The following is a 17,603-nucleotide window of genomic DNA, read 5'->3' on the forward strand; positions in this document are numbered from 1 at the left end:
TGGGGGTTGGACTAGATGACCTCTGAGGCCCCTTCCAGCCCTGGATTGCTGTGCAGTTTCAAAGCATACTCTGAAGCTGTGCCTAGTGCCAGGTTTGTGGTCCTTCCTTCCTCTCCTTTCTCTCTCCCTCCCTTTATCCATCCATCCATATCTCATTCACTTTCCCTTCCCTTCCCTCTTTCTCCCTCCCCTTCCTCCCTCCCTCTTTCTTTCCTCCCTTCCCTCTTTCTTTCTACATGACCTCCCTCCCTCTTTTTTCTCCCTTCCTTCCCTTTTTTCCTTCTATCTTCCCTCCCTCCTTTCTTTCTCCTTTCCCTTCCCTTTCTCCCTAGTCCCTTCCCTCCCTCCCTCTTTCTTTCTCCCTTCCCTTCCCTTTCTCCCCTCCCTCCCTCTTTCTTTCCCCCTTCCTTCTTTCTTTCTTTATTTTTCTTTCTTTTTCCCTTCCCTCTTTCTCCCTTGCCCCCCTTTCTTTCTCCCTTCCCTCCCTTTCTTTTCTCCCCTCCCTTCTTCTTCCTTCCTTCCTTCCCTTTTCTCCTTTCCCTTTCTAACTTCCCTCCCTCCCTCTTTCTTTCTTTTTCTTTCTTTCTCCCTTCCCTTTCTCCTTTCCCTCCCCCTTTCTTTCTCCCTTCCCTCCCTTTCTTATTTTCTCCCTTCGCTCCCTCCCTCCCCCTCCCTTTCTCCCTTCCTGTGAAGAACCCCAGGAGGTCTTTGGTAGGAGGAAGAAAAGCCAGATGTTTTGAAACTGAGAACATGCCCATTGATCATCTGGCATTCTTAGAGCTCCACTATTGATTAGCTTAGCCTGAGCAAAGAGAGCTAGCCGCACTTTCAATAAGCTCTCAACTCCAGCTCCATGCCAGAGGTCTTCAAACTTGGTGACTTTAAGACTTAAGGACTTCAACTCCCAGTCCACAAATCTTAAAGTTGCCAAGTTTGAAGACCTCTGCTCCATGTACTTGGGGATCCCCAAACAGTGAGGATTTCTTTTTCTTTCTTTCTTTCTTTCTTCCTCCCCTGAAGCCTCCCCCGCAACCCGTTTTTCTCCCAGGGGGTTGCAGGGAGGTTTGCTAGGTACACCCATGCCCTATTTTGGGCCTAGCAGACCTCCCTGAAGCCCCCTGGGAGCCAAAATGGGGCTCGTGGGGATCCTGGAAGGGATGGTAAGGTAAGGTTGCGAGCCCAGTGGGGACGGGGGGGGGCTCAGCAAGCTCTGGGGAGAGGGGGCTAGCGAGACTTACCTGTAGGCAGGAGGAGACAGCTCAGTTGGGGCACAGGGCAGGCACCATGTGGCAGCTTAGGCAAGTAAGCCGCCTAGGAGGCGAGGAGAGCCTTGGGAGGCGGGGGGGGGGCAGGGCGAGCAACCAGGGAACCGATTCGGGAGGGGGGGCAGGCTGCCAAGTTACTACCTATTCAACCAAAATGATCCAAACTGGTAGGAACCCACCTCAGTGGGAAGGTAACAGTGTTCCGTGCACCTTTAGCGTTTAGTCATGCTCACCACATGACCACAGAGCCGTCTTCAGACAGTGCTGGCTCTTCAGCTTTGAAATGGCGATAAGCACTACCTCATAGAGTCAGGAACGACTAGCACATATGTGCGAGGGGAACCTTTACCTTTAATAGCATCTTGCATTACAGTATTTTCATCACAAATATTTTTACTTTTTTCTTCATGCTCTTTAGCAATATCAGTTTTTTAGTGCATCTATTAGTTTATAGTTTGCCTCTGGATTTGGAAATGGCTACAGCTAATGTAATATAAGGCATTCAAAAACCTTTTTTTCAATGCAAATATCATGGGTCTGTACATGGATAATTATATTATATACCTGTTATGAATAAAATCAAATGAAGGAATGTAGCAGACTTGGAGACACAAGTGCAGACACACTTTGTTATGCTGGGTTCTAAATGCCAGTTTCAAACAAATCTGATTCCAAATGCCAATTTCAAACAAATCTAAAGTTTGAGATTGGCTTCAGAAAAAATTCTAAAATGCAGCCTTCTATTCAAAATGATGAACAGCAATATATTCACAAGATAGCAACTTCAACATAACCTTTGTTTACTTCCATTTCCCTTTTGGGGGAAAACTACTGTATACCTCAACTCTGTAAATCCAAATTTAGATTTAGGTTTTTTTTAACTTTGTCTTTATTATTTTTATAAATAACAATGCAACAGACCAGTGACATGCAGTCAGGTGAGGCAGGGGAGGCACAGCTTCACCACTGTCATCATGAAAAGAAAAAAAAATGTAAAAGGAAAAAGGCGAGAGCTGAGGTCAGGCTGAGCTAGTTGCTGCCTCACTGTGGATGGCTCTGCTTAACTGTTTAAAAAAGCCTCTAAAAAGCGCCCTCTACTATGAGGCAGGAGAACTGCATGCCTCATCTAATCTGACTTTAGGCGTTTTATGATCACTCGAGCAGAGTTAAACAAGGATTAAAAGCCTAAAAATTCCTGACGTAGGTGAGGCACGCAGTTCTCCTGCATCATAGTAGAGGGCACTCGTTTGGGCGGGGCTTCTTCGGAGGACCCAAGGCAAGAGCAGAGTTGAAATCCTATCTGGAGCAGCTGGAAAAGGTACGTGTGGGTCGGAGGGAGGGGGAGGAATTCAAACTTCATCCTCCTGGTGCGGGGCTTTGGGCAAAGGCTGGAGGAAAGGACTCTGGCTCGCTTGTGCTCTCCCTGGGGTGTAGTTTGATTGCAGGCAGAGCCACGTTGCCTTGTCAAATCTGTAATCAGTGAAGCTGGGCTGGATCCTTCCGGGGCTGGGGAAAAGTGTGTGTGCTCCAGTATGGCTCTTTGACTGGCTTCCTGCCTCCTCCTGTGGTCTCCTCTCTGGTGCTCTTCCCTCCAATCCAACTTTGTGTGTATGTGTGTGTGTGTGTGTGTTTGAGGGAGAGTGAGTGAGAGAGAGGGAAGGGGGTAGGAGAGATAGTCCAATCCAACTTCTTTGTGTGTGTGTGTGTGTGTGTGTGTGTGTGTGTCTGTGTTTGAGAGAGGGGGGAGGGAGGGAGAGAGGGAGGAAGGAGGGGATGGGAGAAGAAAAAGAAAGAAGTAAACTTTTTCGCAAAGGAGAAAAACAAATGCTGTCGCTTTAAATCGGAACTGAGCATGCCTGGCTGTAGAATTCTGGGAGTTGAAGTCCACAAGTCTGAAAAAAATTGAAACCCACCACTGTGTCAGTGCCTTACAAGCCGTAAACCTCACTGCACGTCACTGCAACAGACATACTTAATACTTCTTCCTCCTATTTTTCCCATAACAACCCTGTGAGATGTCTTAAGACAAGAGACAGTGATCAGCAAAAAGTCACCCAACCACCTTTCATGCCTAAAATTGGATTAGAACTCATGATCTTTTGCTTTCTAACGTGGCGTCCTACCAAACTGCCTGAACCAAATTGCCTAAACCAAACTGCCTAAATTTGTTCTAACTACTTTACCAAGTTACATTAAAAGACTACTGGAACCCAAATTCAAAACAAGACTGAGATTTTAACACTAGCAAATTTGAACTGTATTTTCATTTACTTACAAAAGGGTCTACAGGTCACTCCCAAATGACTAGGAGCAACCTAGAAACATTAACTTGCTTGGGCTTCACCGAGAGTTGTGAAGTATGAAGAGCCTGACTGTTGTACAATGGCAGTGGGCTTGCTAGGGTTGAGGTGCACACTGCTCCCTTTGGCAGCTGCCTGACCTCCAGGTACATGAATATTCTAACATGAACGTTACATGTGAGCAGAGGAGCAGCCAACTGAGTGGGTGTCCTGGCACCTAGTTCTCTCCTACTGATAGTCCGTTGTGCAAAGTGGTGAGGAGGCAGGGTGCTTATGCTTTGTGACTGATGCTGTCATTGCAGTGGGTGTGCGCTCTCTTTGTAGGCACGGTAAGGAGCTTACAGATAATCCTTGAATCATAATTGTAATGTAGACTGCCATTATGATTGTAAGTTGTAACAGTCAATTTTATGTTTTTTTGCAGCAGTTGCTAACAAACACCATAGTTCTTAAGTGAGCCCATTATTCATTATGGTGTGATTGTCAGCAAAAACTTCATAAAATGTAGTCGCATGTGGGTTGCTGCAAACAGGTGTAAGCGCAGCAGTGTTTCCAAGCGCCCCAAGTGCAATCATGTGAATGTGGGGTGGGGTACAACTGTTGGAACTTCAGATTCAGGCATGTTCCCTTTTTCGGGCAGGTTGTAACTCCAAATGGTCATAAGTCCAAAGCTACCTGTAATACACTCTTTGTGAGTAGTAGTATTACCTTTTTATTCTATTCCACAACAGTAACAAATGGCAACACCAAACTATAAAATCAGCAAAATGAAGGATTATAATGAATCGTATAATTTAATGAGGAATTCTGGGAAAATGTAAGACAAGGCATAGGAGACCTGGCATGCATACGGATACAGTGACAAGAAACTGTAATAGGCCTCATAGAAGACTGATCTTTGGTTAAGAAGCCAGGAAAGGCGTTAGAAGCCAATATGTTTACTGATCCAGGGCTTAGTAAGCAAGCAATGAAGATACATCCCATTTAATCATGACAAGTTTAACACCAAATTCTGATATAAATTTCTTAGAACAACCTTTTTATTGTGAGTAGTGTCTTGAAGCTTTTTATATAAAACACTCTATCTGGAAGTAACTTAGCAAAGGAAACAACATCCATATCTTATGTGCTCTTCTGACAACTTGTCAAATTCTACCCTAAACATTAAGGCTGCTTCTTCAATTCTGACCAAGGTTCTAAATTGACTTTGTGTTTTCCGGGACCTCCTATCCTGGGACTCTGTTTATAAATGAACTTTTGCACTCTTTATAAAATATATTTTCAGCCCAGATCCCTGGCTGCATATTACCGTAATTGCCTAGAGAGGTTTTAATTCACTGAAATGTTTGCTCTAACTCTGCTAAGCCCTCTAGTTTAGACACGGCCTAAACTATGAGATTACCTTATAGGTTCTTCTACAGTTCATTCAGTCAATAAAGAAATATGTTCATGTATTTTCTATCTTATACATAGGACCTAAGCTATTAAAAAGTAAACTGAAATACGGCTCAAACTTTCTTAGGTCAATAAAGCACACTGTTAAAGGATTCTTTCAAAGTTTTTACTTTAAATATACAACATAAGAAACATAATTCTTATTTCTTTTACACTTGTGCTGGTGATGTTATATATAGATCTTTCTCTTTCAGGATTTCAGCTAAATAGTCAAAATGCTGTAATCTCATAAATACTCTGCTCTGTTTTTTCTCTTATGTTAAAAGAGGCTTATAATTTTGTTAGATAATTTATTGGTGTGTGTTCATATAATCTGTTTCTCACAAATACATATAACACATCTGCATACCCAGCCATTCTTACACAAGGAATGAAAAAGGATTTAGGCATCTGAGCATTAATGATGAGAGTAATTGCATATTTCTAGATGCTTAATAGCATATCCAGATAAAATTATTTACCACCATTTCTCATTGGGACTCCAACTTCCTAGATCTCTGTACTTTTTTCTCTTGCTCAGTTTTCATCTCTCCTGCATTTTGGATAGCAGTGAGAAAAGTGAGAGTGCATCAGGTAACATTGTCTCCTTGGGTGGCTAAATTACAATTCCCACGTGCTTTAATCTCAGCAAAATCACTCTCCTCTATATAGCAATTAAGGTGAGAAAAATAATTCCAATGGGTGCCACAATATACCAATAACAGCCCTTTCTTCATACGAACCAGTATGTTAGTGTGCACATGTATACAGTGTGGAGCTAGGAAGAATATATATGAATAGGGAAGGTGGAACTGCCGGCTGACTGCTAATTTTTCCTTGAAGGAATTTTTTTGAGGGCAAAATCTTAGATATCTTGGCTATTAAATCAATATGGCACCTAAACCAGAAACTATTTGTATTATTCTTGTGAACCCTGCTGGAATTTTATTCATAGCAGCTGTGGTGGTGCAGTGGTTAGAATGCAGTATTGCAGGCTAATTCAGCTCACTGACAGGAATTCGATCCTGACTGGCTCAATGTTGACTCAGCCTTTCATCCTTCCAAGGTCAGTAAAATGAGAACCCAGATTGTTGGGGGCAATATGCTGACTCTGCAAACCACTTAGAGAGAGCTGTAAAGCACTGTGAAGTGGTATATAAGTCAAAGTGCTAAGCGCTATTGCTATAGCAGCTGCATGAGTCTTTAAAAAGAGACAAAGCTTAAAACTGTGCTTTACTGATCCAAAGAAAGATCCAAGCTCTCATATATATCACCTAAATGCAATATTATGGCAAATGTAATGCTATACTAGCTCCTATAGAATAAATGAGTTCTGCACAGGATTTGACTTGATTATTACTGGCACAATGGCGCTGTGCTTGAGAATATCTGGTCACCAGTGTAACAGCAAATAAGGTAAGCAGTGTCTTGTCACCAAAATTGTGAGGAAGAAGCAATGCTTGAAAACCCATGCAGGGTATTATATTGGCGATGTGGGACTTTATATCAAATACTCCAGTTCTTGTGTTCTACTCCTGCAGTTTTGCTGACTAAATTTCATTTTGCTGCATAGTAGATCCAACTTGGCTAAGATTTATAGAAATTGTAACAACAAATAAGGTCAGCAATTGCTTAACTTCTATTACATATTTGTTATATTTTGGGCATGATCCTTGATAAGAGTCAAATAATATATAATCATTTTGTTCTGGCTCATATATTAAAAGTAGCATAATATGGAATTTGAATAAAATAATATTTAGCATGGCGGAAGATACAGATCTACTATATTTCACCGTGTAACTGCTGAAGCTGATAATGCAGGAATACGTGATTCTCAGGCCAAACAGAGGCATCATATAAGCAAATGGCCATCACTCTTGAGAACAAGAAGACAACAAATACATTTCAATTCACTCAAAAAAACTGCAGAAAAAAACCATAGGAATTAAAACTTGGAACAGGTTTCTATATGTTAGGCTTAATTTCTGTGCTCTATAGAAACTTATCTTCTACAAAGGGAGGATTTCTATATCATCCTCAATAAAGCAAAATATCCAGCTGTATTGTATCTAAGAGTTTCTTTTGTATGGAAATCCCTGAATATAACTGGAAAACTGAGATTTACTGCTGAGCATAGACTGAAATCTGACACTGCTCTAAGATGAAACAGAACTGGCATGAAATGAAGCAGGGAGAATAGAAAAGGTAGCAATATAGTTAACTAGATAGTATTTTTCACTTTTGGTTGTTTTCATTCGCCTCTGCTTGAAAAAGAACGTTGGTCTTACCTGAACGTTTTTTTCTGGAGATGTGGAGGGAGGGGTCACAGCAGGGTTATCGCAGCCTGATTGGTCCATTTGACTGAGAGAAAGCTTCTTAACCTTCGGCTTCTCCCGTTGGTTCCCAGTTTCCGCAATGTCACGGTCAGCACCTGTAAATTAAACACAAACAAGGGCAAGCCCCCCCGGGGCCTCCCGATTCTACACCTCCCGGACCCTGTCTAACTAACTAGGGCGGGAATGTGACCCCTCCCTCCACATCTCCAGAAAAAAACGTTCAGGTAAGACCAACGTTCTTTTTCCAGTAGTGTGGAGGGAGGGGTCACAGCAGGGACATACCCACGCTACGTCCCTGGGCGGGCAGACTGGGTCCCAGGTGAAGAATCGGCCACCACCCTCTGAAGGACCCTCCAGCCAAACGATGCCTCCGCCGAGGCATAAACATCCAAACGATAATGCCTAATAAAAGGCGTGGGGGAAGCCCAGGCAGCCGCCCTACAAATATCCTCTAAGGGCGCCCTGGTGGCCCAGGCCGCAGAAGTAGCGGCACTGCGGGTGGAGTGAGCAGTGATCCCTGATGGGGGGGGCTTCCCGGAAGCCCCATAAGCCTCAACTATGGCCAACCTTATCCACCGTCCTATGGTGGAAGAAGACACCTTGCGTCCTAACGAGCCTGGGTGAAAAGAAACAAACAACGCCTCGGTCCTCCTAATGCTCTCCGTCCGCTTTAGGTATATGCGAACCGCCCGGCGGACATCTAGCTTATGCCACACTAACTCCTGCTCCCTCGAAGGGTTGGGACAGAAATTCGGGAGCACGACTTCCTGTGCCCTGTGAAACTGTGAATTCACTTTCGGAATGAACGAAGGATCTAAACGAAGGACCACCCTGTCCTGGTGAATTACACACAGGTCACTGCGGGAAGAAAGGGCCCCCAACTCTGAAATGCGCCTGGCCGATGTAATGGCCACTAAAAACACCACCCTAAGGGTAAGCAGACGCATATGTATCGTCCTAAGTGGCTCGAACGGGGAACCCGTCAGAGCCTGGAGAACCAAGGTCAGATCCCAGGTCGGAAATCTATGAACCGGGGGTGGACGGATATTAGCCGCCCCTTTCAGAAAACGCTTAATCAGGGGGGAACGGGAAAGAGTCGGAGAACCTTCCCCCCCCAAAATGGTGGCCAAGGCCGCCACCTGTCGCCGGAGAGTATTATGCGACAAGCTGTCCTCCAATCCCTTCTGGAGGAATTCCAACACATCCGGGACGGTAGCCCTAGAGGGATCCAACCCCAGTGGAACACACCATTTTGCAAACGCCTTCCACGTGGCGTTATAAATCCTAACCGTGGAAGGCCTCCTAGACGCCTCTAAGGTGGCTATGACTCCCGACGATAGCCTCCGCCCCCTCAAAATCCCCCGTTCAAGAGCCAAGCGGTCAGATGAAGCCACTGTGGCTCTGGGTGATCCACGGTACCCTGACGCAGAACGACCTCCCCTGGGGGAATCCTCCATGGATCTACGACCGACAGCTGGACCAGGTCCGCGAACCATGGTCTCCTCGGCCAGTACGGGGCTAGCAGGATAACGAGAGCCCTCTCTGTGACTACCTTCCTTATCGTTCGGGGAATGAGGGGAAGGGGAGGAAATGCATAAAGAAGGCCCGGAGGCCACCGGCTCCTGAGGGCGTCCGCTCCTTCCGCCGAGGGAGTCTGGAACCGGGTGAAGAAACGCGGCAGCTGGGCGTTCTCGGGTGAGGCAAACAGGTCCACCAGCGGCAGGCCGAATCTGATGCAGATCTTCCGGAACAGCTCCGTGCCCAGTTGCCACTCGCCCTCGTCCAGAGTCGTGCGGCTCAGCCAATCCGCCTGGAGATTCGACACTCCCGAGATGTGCTCCGCTACGATCGAGGCCAAATGCCTCTCCGCCCAGAGGCCCAACAACTGTGCCTCCCGCCAGAGGGCGCGGGAGTGGGTGCCCCCTTGGCGATTGACATGGGCCTTCGCCGCCACATTGTCCGTGAGCAGGAGAACATGGCGCCCCCGCAGGTGATGACGAAAAGTCCTGAGGGCAAGTCTGGCGGCTTTCAGCTCCAGCCAATTGATGTTGTGGCGGAGATCCGAGGCAGACCAACGTCCCTGGGTCATGTCGGAGTCCATCACGGCCCCCCAGCCGAAGAGGCTGGCATCCGTCGTCACTGTGACTCTCTCGGGCTCCCCAAAACAGGCCCCCTGTTGCAGCGCTGGGGACAACCACCACCGAAACGAGAGTCTCACCTCCACCGGTAGAGGAACTGGCCGCAAGGAGTTGCTCATCATCCTTCTCTGGACCGGGATCAAGGCCCACTGGAGAGGTCGCAGGTGGAGCCGGGCCCAGGGCACTATCCCTATGCAAGAGACCATCTTCCCCAGGAGTTGAGACAAGGTCAGGATGGAAACAGACCGTCTTTTTTGTACGGAGGAGACCAGCTGGCGTAGGCTGGACAAGCGTTCTGGAGACAGGCGGACCCTCCCTGACTCTGAGTCTATCACTGTCCCTAGGTGTAGGATCTGCCTGGATGGGGACAGGTGGCTCTTGGGAAAGTTCACGGAAAACCCCAACGCCTGAAGCCAACGGATCGTCAGCCGGAGATCCGACTTGGCTCTGGATAGGGACCCTGCCTGAACAAGGACGTCGTCCAAGTAGCACTGAAGTCTCACCGGAACGGAACGCAGGTAAGCCGCCAGTGCTGCCAGGACTTTGGTGAACGTCCGCGGAGCTGAGGCCAGACCAAACGGGAGAGCCCGGTACTGGTAATGCCTGCCCCGGTGAGAGAACCTGAGATAACGCCGGTGAGACTGAAGGATGGGGACATGGAGATAGGCCTCCGTCAAATCTACCGAGGCCATGTAATCCCCCTTCCGAATGCCCTGCAGAATGGATTTCAGGGACGCCATCTTGAACCGCCTGTATACTAGGTAGCGGTTCAGGCGTTTCAGGTTGAGGATCGCCCTCCAACCCCCCGAGGATTTTGGAACTACGAACAGGTGGGAGTAGAAGCCCAGACCCCTCTCCGGCTCCGGAACGACCTCCACTGCCCTGATTTCTAGAAGATGGGCGACCGCGAGGTCCATGAGGCGACGTCGCTTCGGATCCCGAGCCGGGGGAAAAACTTTGAAAAAACTTGGGGGTTTTGAGAGGAATTCTAACCTTAGGCCGTGGCGAACGGTCGCCCTGACCCAACCGTCTGACGTGATCCGATCCCACTCGTCCGCATACAGTGCCAGGCGGCCTCCGATGGGATGACTCGGGTTCGAGTCATTTCCCTCTGCGGAAGGGGCGGCCGCCCCCCCCATGAAAGGGCCGCTTGGACTGCGGCTGATATCTAGAACGGTCCTGAAAACTCTGCCTATTGAAAGACCTGTCCTGCCTGTACGGTTGGTATCGCTGGTCCTGATCCCTGTCATAAGACTTGAACTGGGGCCTGCGATAGGGATGACTACGGGACTCCGCCTTCTTGGTGGATGTAGGCATAACTTTCTTTTTATCTTTGTTTTCCACCAAAATCGGGTCTAAGGAAGCCCCGAACAAATTTGGACCCTCAAAGGGGGCAGCTACTAGATCCCACTTGGCCTTATAGTCCATCTGCCAGTTCCTGAGCCACAGGAGCCTACGAGAGGCCACAGAGGTGGCCAAAGCACTTGAACCAAATCTAACAGCGTCTAGGGTCGCATCAGCCGAATACTGACACGCTGCCATTATTTTAGCCAAATCCTGGTGTACCCGCTCATCTTGGATCGGAATACGATCCTGAAGCTGGCGAAGCCACATAACCGTTGTACGGTTGAAGTACGAGGCGGCAGCCGCCGCCCGCACCGCCCATGCTGAGGCCTTGAAATTTTTACGTAAAGTGAGCTCCGCCCTCTTGTCCTCTGGTTTAAGCTTGTCTGCCGCGTCCCCCGAGACCACTGGGGAAGATGAGACTAGAGCTGCTATGGGCTGATCTATACTCGGAAGCTGAATAGCCTGCACAAACGACTTTTCCATGTTATAGGCGCGACGGTCGTTGCTGCCAGGCGGAGAAAAGTTAGAAGGACGGGCCCACTGACTAGTAGCTACCTCCAAAAACAGGGGAGGAGCAGGGATCTCCTCCTTATTGGTGGCTGTCGCTGAGAACATGACCATGTCCGGATCAGTGGGCGGCGGGACTGTGAGGTCCCCAGTGCCCACTTTGGTGGTCCTCCTAGCCTTCTTAAGCAAAGGTTTGAACATGGCCTGGAGGAACAGGTTTGAGGAACGAGGCGGCTCAGGGGCCGCATCCTCCTCCTCCGAAAACCCCCAATCATCCCTCCTTGCCTCCCCCCTTGAGGAGACCTCACTCATGAGGGAGGGGGAGGAAGCCCTAGACCTAGATCTACCAAAAGGAGTAAGCCTACTGTGATGATACGGCCTGTCCCTTTGGGCTATGCCCCTAGAGATGGCCGCGGAAATAAGCCTTTTGAGGTTCTCAGGGAGGTGTTCCAGATCCTCCTCATCGCCCTCTGAATCATAATCTGGTGCCACATGGGCCCTGCTACGTTTACTGCCCCTACTCGGGCCTGCAGAGGTACCCTCCAGTGGGTCCTCCCTATCTGCCCCTCTAGTCCCCCAGGAAGGAGAAGGAGAGCGAGGATCCCCCCGCCCCTGACTCCTATCAGATCTACATGAGGAGGCAGATGAAGATGAAGGGCTAAACCCCCTGGCCACAGGAGGAGAAGGGCAGGAAGCCAAAGGACGTGGGGATCTGGATCTAGGCCCAGGATCCCGGGCCTGCCTTTTCTCAGCCCTTTCAAGAACTTTTTCAATGGCCCTGGATCGCCTGAGCTCATCTCTCTGCAGAGCCCTTGAAGGCCTTTCCTCTGCGCAAGGCCGAGGAGCTCGAGGCCTAACTGTGGGGGTGGGATCCGCCCTATCTTCGCCCGCCTGAGATGGCGCGGCCTGCTGGGACTCTGATCTCTCCGCCATCGCCCCACTCACGTGCTCCAGGTGGTGAATAGTCCGAAAAGCAGGGAAAATAAGCAGCCACAGCCCTTTAGCTGGTGAGAAACGCCTGCTCCGGGCTTCCTGCGACGCTGCCACTCGCCCCAACACGTTCCTCCGGCCTCTACGTGCTGCAGGCCCAGCCACGTGTGTCAAAATGGCCGCCGGCTTCTTTGGGCGGTCCTCCGACAAAGCGCGCCCAAAAATGGCCGCCGACCTCGACTGACGCTTCCTGAGCCTCTGGGCGACCGCTCGCAAGCTCGCCGCCCCGATCCTAGCCGGCACTCACTGAGGGAGCCTAAAAACCCCCGTAGGCAATAAAAACGCTCCCGCGCCTCTGCCGCGAGCTGCAACCGGCCCCGGGATTAAGGCGACTTGAAAGGAAGCCGATCTGCCGCTTTCGCGCCGAAAAACCCCAGCGCGCTGCGGCTCCAGTCAATTTAAACATGTCGCTGCAGACTAGGCAGCAAAAGAGGTAACAGGATCGCCCAGCACGCCCGAGACTCCAGGCATCAGTCCGGGCGATCCCCTTGGGAGAGGGAAGGCATGGAACGCCCCCCCCCTGTCTCTCAGCCTTCCGAGGGCAGTAACAACAGCCCTGCAAGGCAGACCAACTATAAAAAAACCTTTAAATTTAGAATGTTCAATTTTTACTAAATCCAATACTAAAATAGCTATAAAAACTCTCTAACTAGGAACCAAACCTGAGTCTTGGACCTTGACTGAGAGGAAACTGGGAACCAACGGGAGAAGCCGAAGGTTAAGAAGCTTTCTCTCAGTCAAATGGACCAATCAGGCTGCGATAACCCTGCTGTGACCCCTCCCTCCACACTACTGGAAAAAAAGAGATAATATAGGATACTTACACTGGGATGTGTTCAAAGGCATCTTCAAAGTTTTCCTGCAAATCAAATAAGAATAAATTATTGGAAAATTCATTATCTTCCTATAAAAATCCAACAAGCTTCACTAAATACAATACCATAGCTATGTACTGCTATTTCATAATTGCTTTCTTACAAAATTTCTATGCTATTAAAGAATGTAAGCAGTACATTGTATTGTAGAACACTGTAGGATTGCAAGTGAAATATCCACATCCCTGAATCATTACTTCCCTAAAATTCTGCAAATAACATAATTTCATTGATCTTAAGAGCACTCAAAAGATAAAAGCATTTTCTTGTAGTGGACATAAGTTTTCCTTTTTGGTTAGCAAAGGGTAAATTATATTGTCAAATAAAAAATTACAAAAATCCAATTCAAATTCCAGCAAAATAAAAAAATGTTATCAAAACTGAGAAACAGAAAAGGGAAGGTTGTACAGATGAGAAACAAAGTTTGAGAATTAGTCAAGGGGATATTTTTCTTGTTTGAAAAAATAATTTTCAGTGCAGTCCTTTTCAAACTATAGAATTGCAAATGAAGGCAGTTATCATTCTGTAAATTAATCATCCTCTCAAATTTTATGCTTATATATTTTAGGATGCTCAAAAGATCTAAGAGGCTTCCAAACCTGAATATTGCTTCACCATTAGCAAGTTATAAGGGACAAACTAAACACCCTTTCTCTGAAATAGATCCAGGAAAAATGGAAATAGCAAAGTTCAATTTATTAGAAAAATTTTAAAAAGCATACTAACAAATGAAAAATTAATGTATTAGTATTAAATGCACTTAAAAGGCAAATTCTCAAATGTGTGAATTAAAATTTGTGGATTCAATTGAGTCTCCCATTGATATAATTCTGCAATATACATTTAGGATATTTTACAAAATTTATACTTTTACATTATTGCAGTGCTTCTCAATTATTTTCTGTCATGCCCCCCCTAGGAAGAAGAAAACATTCCCCCCCCCCCCGCGCGACTGTAAATAGTATAATTTGTCTATAAAATTGTTATAAGTACACCTCTGCATAACATAGCACACCGGTCTTTCCTCGTCTCCCACCGTAGTCACATGCCTTCTTTCCTCTTTCCCTCTTGCTTGTCTATCCTTCCTTCCACCCTCCCTTCCTCCTTCCCTTCCTTCCTGCCTCCCTTCCAGTTCCCTCCTTCCTCTTTCCCCCTGCCTGCCTGCCTTCTTTCCTCTTTCCCTATCCTCCTATCCTTCCTTTCTCCCTCCCTCCTTCCCTGCCTCCCTTCCAGTTCCATTCTTCCCTCCTTCCTTCTGCCTCCTTCCTGCCTGCTTGCCTTCTTTCCTCTTTCCCTCTTGCTTGTCTATCCTTCCTTCCACCCTCCCTTCCTCCTTCCCTTCCTTCCTGCCTCCCGTCCAGTTCCCTCCTTCCTCTTTCCCCCTGCCTGCCTGCCTTCTTTCCTCTTTCCCTATCCTCCTATCCTTCCTTTCTCCCTCCCTCCTTCCCTGCCTCCCTTCCAGTTCCATTCTTCCCTCCTTCCTTCTGCCTCCTTCCTGCCTGCTTGCCTTCTTTCCTCTTTCCCTCTTGCTTGTCTATCCTTACTCCCTCCTCCCTTTCTTCCCTCCCTCCCTGCCAGCAGCTCCTCCAGCATCCCAGCTGGAAGCAGCAGCACAACAGTCGCCGTTACCAGGGGCGAAGGGGTGGCGGTGGCAAAATCGGGCGACCGCCGCCCCTTTGTCCCTTCCCCAACAGCGGCTGTTGCGCTTCCGCTTCCAGACGGAATGCTGGCGGTGGAGCTGCTGGCGGGGAGGCGAGCTACCTGCATAAAGACGCCGCCGAGGGCATGGCAGAATATATCCCGGCTTGAAGTGGCAGCGCTGGGGACTGCTCAGAGACTCATCAGAGCCGCGGGCTGGAGCTGTGCAAAAAGTCTGCTTGGGCTGGGGGGGGGGGAAGGGAGGGAAGCCTGGGACAGCCATGCTTCCCTCCCTCCCACCCCCGCCCGAGCAGGCTTCTTGCACAGCTCCAGCCCGCGGCTCCAATGAAAATCCACAGTCCGAAGTGCTGCCACTTCCAGGCGGGATATATTATGCCTCGCCCACGCCGCCGCCGTTGCACCCAGATGGAAAGGGAGCCTTCGCGCCCCCCTTTACGGAGCCTCGCACCCCCCCAGGGGGGCGCGCCCTACTATTTGAGAACCGCTGCATTATTGTAAAATCATATCCCTAAAATAAACATTATTAAGCAACTAAATAATTTGGTTGGTGAGACATTTTAAATCCTTGAGAAATGCTATTTTCTTAGTAGCAAGAAATTTGGTGGGAAAAAGCTTGAAAAAACATTAAAAGGCCAGATTTTAATAAATACATTTAGTTCTTAAATTGAAAGTAAATCAAGATTTCTTCTACATTGTGAAAGAATACAAAGGGCACAAAACTAATCTGAAATTAGATTGCTTTTGCATTTAAAGGCAGAATATAATAATGTATTGCCATGTTACCTACGCTTTTTCATTTCTTATATACTTAGATGCAGTAAAAAAGAGAAATAAAAATTTGATCAATAGGTCAATTTATTACAGATATCGTTCTTTGATGCCAGTGACTAGAGACAGCATTACATAAAGTAGTAATAAAATCAAAAGTAAGGCAGACACCAGCAATGTACTACTTTTATCTAACTGACTTTTTATGTTAAACAAGAGAATAATAATCTTTCAAGTGAATATTTTTAGAATTATTGTTAATAGTTATTTATGACATAGCTTTCTAAACATCAGATGAAAACTCATCATTGGACCACAAGATTTGATATAATTTGCTGACAGTATTCTTATCTTTGCAAACCAAGGTCATCTAAAATGTATTCTGCAGTTGTTAAATTAGATGTGCCCACTATAAACATTTACTATTTCAATACTGAGCTTTGCCAAAGATCAGTGGTGGGATTCAAAAATGTTTACTACCATTTCTGTGAGCGTGACTTGCTGGACGTGGTATGCTTGGTGGGCATGGCTTGGGGGCTGTGGCTTGCTGGACGTGGCAGGGGAAGGATACTATAAAATCTCCATTCCCTCCCCACCCCAACGGAAGATTACTGCAAAATCCCCATTTCCTCCAGGTCAGCTGGGACTTGGGTGCAGAGAATAGATGGGGGCCAGGTCAGTCACAGATGGTATTTATTGGTTCTCCGAACTGGTCAGAACCTGCTAAATACCACCTCTGCCCAAGATCAAATATTATGAAGGGTATTGAAAAATGAAAATGTAAAATATAAGTCTTTCTGAAATATTTACAATAATGATAAAAGTGGCAGTTTAAAGATTAAATTCAGTTATTGTGACAAGCAACTTTAGAATAGAGAGCATACTCCATTAGAGGGGAAGAAAAGTCCAACCTAAAAACAACATTTAGGGAGGCAAATAGTTCTTGGATCTATTGGAATACAGTATTAAAGTAGAATAAAATATGGATTAAAAAATAAAAACAAAGACGGGACAGTTAAAAGTTTGCTTAAAGGGACAGGGAAATGTCATCAGCCTTCAACCACAAAATGTTCCAGCAAATGTCCTTATGTCAAAAGTCCAAAACCACAAGGTTCAGTTAAAGTTCGCATAAAGACACGTAGTCCGTACCTATGTCCCAAGACAAACGGAGACCACAACCCTATCTACTTATAAGGCTTTTCCCCCAAAATGACCAATAAGAAATGAGTTAAGTGTTTCCTTGTTGCGCCGCTTTTGAGAATGTATAATGAAGGTTGTTCAAAACTTGCAATACCAGCCACAAGCTAGCTTTCTGAACCTGGCTGCCAATAAACTCCTCCTCCTGTATCCTTAGAAGTCTAAGCCTGTCATTTTCTGCAACAGTATTGAGTTGTAATATTATGTAAAAGTAAAAAAGTTGAAGCCATATATTATTATCTTATTCTACCATATGAAAAATTGTCTGAAATCAATGCTTTTCCTTCTTTTCCCCTAACTTTCCTCTCTTCTCTTTTCCCTTCTCTACATTCCCAATATTTTTATTTTCCTTTCAACTGTATAGTCTAATAAACTAATTAAAGATTAACTAAAAAGTGTAATGGTACATGGGAATAATCTTGGAGACCAGGGGGGGATATGCAGAAAAGGGGGGGAATAGTCAGAAAAGGAGCATAACCTGCAGCTGTATAATGGGCAGATCAAGAGGCTCAGGAGGGACCCTCCCTAGGTTATCAGGCTGTAAAGGTTGACAGCCGGAGAACTGTACTTTCAGACTTGCAAGATTGATGTAGTTTTTCAATAAAGCAGAATTAGTTTATCAAGCCATGTTTCCTATCTGGTCTTCCTAGTAAAGCTGACAGAAGGGTATATTGCAAAGCAAGGTTTGTGGGATTATTTTTCTTTGAAAATAGAAGTTCCAGCTTTACACACACACACACACACACACACACACACACACACACACACACACGTTAATACTACA

The 17,603-nt window shown here is 46.7% G+C and overlaps 1 protein-coding gene across 1 annotated transcript in view; it reads right to left on the bottom strand.

Moving 5' to 3' along the window:
• Positions 1–17,603, bottom strand: part of TTC39B (tetratricopeptide repeat domain 39B) — a 74,572-nt gene that overhangs the window by 37,043 nt on the left and 19,926 nt on the right. The window contains exon 2 of the mRNA XM_081945544.1: positions 13,145–13,179. Coding sequence (XP_081801670.1) covers positions 13,145–13,179 — 35 coding nt within the window. The remainder of the gene's footprint in view (positions 1–13,144; positions 13,180–17,603) is intronic.

The sequence above is a fragment of the Natrix helvetica genome, assembly GCF_964273705.1.
Source record: "Natrix helvetica genome assembly, chromosome: 2".
Classification (NCBI taxonomy): Eukaryota; Metazoa; Chordata; class Lepidosauria; order Squamata; family Natricidae; genus Natrix; species Natrix helvetica.